Here is a 3,014-nt window from a genome sequence, read left to right as displayed (position 1 = left end):
GGAGTGACGAGATGCAGACAGCGGAGGACAGCTATTTCGAGGCGGCGGATTTCTTCGCCGAACTGTTGGATAAGTTGTCAACACCCGTGTCAAATTCTAGTATTATTAATAATTCTACTGCTTTAAACGCTGCGTCAATACCTTTGCCTCGCATTCAGTTACCAAAATTTTCGGGTCAATATACCGAATGGTCAAATTTTCGAGATTTATTTCATTCTTTGGTAGTCTCTTAATGAAGCATTATCCGATGTGCAACGGTTGCATTATTTGAAGACGAGTCTAGTCGGAGAGGCTAGTCTAATCCTGAGAAATATATCAGTTACCGAGGCTAACTATCAAACTGCATGGACTGAGTTGACGCGGCGTTACGAAAACAAAAGAATGGTTGTATCCAGTCATTTACGTGCTGTTCTCGAGTTGCCACCTATGAAATCTGAATCCGCGATTGAATTAAAACGCGTTTACGATACCATAAACGATTCCGTTCATGCACTGAAAAACCTTGGCCGTGCAGTAGACGACGATTTTGTGGTTGCGATTATTGAACGTAAAGTAGATGTAAAAACACTGCAAGAGTGGAATTTTCTTCTCGGAGGTTCAACCGAACTTCCGACCTTCACAGAACTCAGTCAATTTCTAGTCAATCGACTAAGAGCTTTAGAAACTACTCAACAAATCAGTGAAGGGAATAAGAAATCAAATCGCACAACAAACACGAGATCTCTCGTTTCTGCCATTGATAAATCTAAATGTATTTCGTGTAACGAAGCTCACTCGCTGTATCAATGTACTAAATTTAAATCCTTACCCGTAGGTAAACGTAAGGAACTTGTAAAAAAGCATCGCTGTTGCTTCAATTGTCTGGGAAAGGGACATTACCCTCGAAATTGTCTCTCAAGCAGGAAGTGTGCTCGCTGCGGTCGCAAGCACCATTCGCTTTTACACGAGGATGTTGAAAGTAATAATTCGGATAAAGAGAAAGCCCAATCCGACAAGGAAGACGAAGGTTCCGCAGCTAATTCGGTGAGTCCTACAACGTCTAGTGTGGCTCTGAAGGCATTGATTTCTCGAGATTTATTCGATGACTCGCCGACTCGAGTTTTACCCGCTACCGCGCGAGTAACCGTACGCTCCTATGCAGGTCGATCTATAAAGTTACGCGCTTTAATTGATACTGACTTGGAAGCCACCTTTATAAGTGAGCGAGCTGCGCAGTCATTGAGACTTTCTCGCAGAAAAGTGAAGATACGCGTGACGGGTATAGGCGACCAATGCGCTAATGTCGTTAATTATACGTCGCAAATACAAATAGGCGCGTGCGGTAACGATGACGATTTTATAAAAACAAGTGCTCTCATCCTTCCGAACCGTACTTCCCATCAAGACATTCCGAACTTTAGATTCGATTCTATCCCTCACCTGAGAGGAATCAAGCTCGCGGACGCTAATAAGTCCAAACTCGATCGCATCGACCTGATAATTGGTGCTGACCTCTACGGATCTATTTTGCTCGATGGATTACGAAAAAGTTCTGCCGATGAACCTATTGCTCAGCGCACAACGTTAGGCTGGATAGTATTCGGGCCTTGTGCGCCTTCGAACAGACAAGGAACCCCTTCTAAGGGTATATCCTGTCTGCAGTCGAATATATCCCACGCGAATGACTTAAATCTTCGCAAATTCTGGGAGCTTGAAGAGATTCCAAGCTTCCATGCTCTCACGGAGGACGAGAACCGTTGCGAACAGCATTTCGCCTCCACTCACTCTCGCCGCGCCGACGGTCGTTACGTCGTGAAATTGCCCTTCAAAGAAGGCGCTGTTACCGAGTTCGTTGATTCGTTTCAAATCGCGTCGCGATCGCTCAATCGCTTAGAAATCCGTCTCTCCAAGGACGTTAAACTTGCGGAGGCTTATTCTTCTTTTCTCTCTGAATACGAGCAGCTTGGACATATGGCTCCTACTGTTGTCTCGAAGAATTCTGAATTCCGAAAATCGACTGGTTATTATATGCCTCATCATCCGGTTCTTAGAGAATCTAGTACTACTTCTCCTCTGAGGGTTGTATTTAACGCTTCTTGCGTAACTCGATCAGGTTCGTCACTTAATGACCGGTTATTGACGGGACCTAAGCTACAATCGGATCTCCCATCGATTCTACTTAGATGGAGGACTCATCGGTTAGTCTATATCGCTGACATAGCGAAAATGTTTAGGCAAATTTTCGTATACCCCGCTGACACGAAGTATCAAAGAATCTTATGGCGTACAGACGTAGATAAACCAGTCTCTTCCTACGATTTGCTAACCGTAACTTATGGTACCGCTTGTGGACCATACTTGGCGATGCGCGTTCTGAAACAATTGTACGACGATGAAGGTGCCGTATTTCCACGCGCCATTTCGGTTTTGCATGAATCTACCTACGTGGACGACGTTCTTTTCGGCGCCCACGATACCTCTGAGATTTCGGAAATCCAAGAATAGCTTAACTCACTCTTAAAATTGGGAGGTTTTCATTTGCGAAAGTGGACATCGAATTCCGCAGAACTTCTTCGTGACATACCTAAGACTGATCTTTTGGTCAGTTCACCTGTCTCGTTTTCTGATGATCAGTCGATCAAGGCCTTGGGCCTATCCTGGAAACCAGAAAGCGATTGTTTCACTTTTCACTTTAATTCTGCAGAATTTGAGGAAACAAGAGGGAGCATCGAACCGACAAAGCGCTCCGTTCTCTCCATTATATCTCGCATATTTGACCCTCTCGGTCTAATTACACCGATCGTTATCCTAGCGAAGGTATTCCTACAGGAACTGTGGATTCGAAAGTTAGACTGGGACTCTCCATTACCGAGTGATCTCCGAGAATCTTGGGAGAGTTATTTTGAAAATCTGAGGTGTCTGCACGAACTGTCGATACCGCGATGGACTAATCAAGGTCCAAATATCAACGGAGTGCAGCTGCATGGAATCGCGGATGCGTCCAGCAGAGCTTACGCAGCAGTAGTTTACCTTAG

General features: G+C 44.8%; 1 protein-coding gene across 1 annotated transcript; it reads left to right on the top strand.

Annotated features, from left to right (window-relative positions):
• The first annotated feature begins 381 nt into the window (after positions 1 to 381).
• Positions 382 to 2,484, top strand: LOC143306055 (uncharacterized). The gene has a single exon (XM_076692006.1). It carries the CDS (start codon positions 382 to 384, stop codon positions 2,482 to 2,484), a length of 2,103 nt encoding a protein of 700 aa, XP_076548121.1.
• Positions 2,485 to 3,014: the final 530 nt, after the last annotated feature.

The sequence above is a fragment of the Osmia lignaria genome, chromosome 14, assembly GCF_051020975.1.
Source record: "Osmia lignaria lignaria isolate PbOS001 chromosome 14, iyOsmLign1, whole genome shotgun sequence".
NCBI classification, from domain to species: domain Eukaryota; kingdom Metazoa; phylum Arthropoda; class Insecta; order Hymenoptera; family Megachilidae; genus Osmia; species Osmia lignaria.
Note: the sequence above shows the minus strand (reverse complement) of the source record. Positions and strands in the feature narration are given on the sequence as shown.

Bases quoted from the DNA above. Each gene is read 5' to 3' on its own strand.
- LOC143306055 (XM_076692006.1), top strand. From the start codon at position 382: ATGGTTGTATCCAGTCATTTACGTGCTGTTCTCGAGTTGCCACCTATG.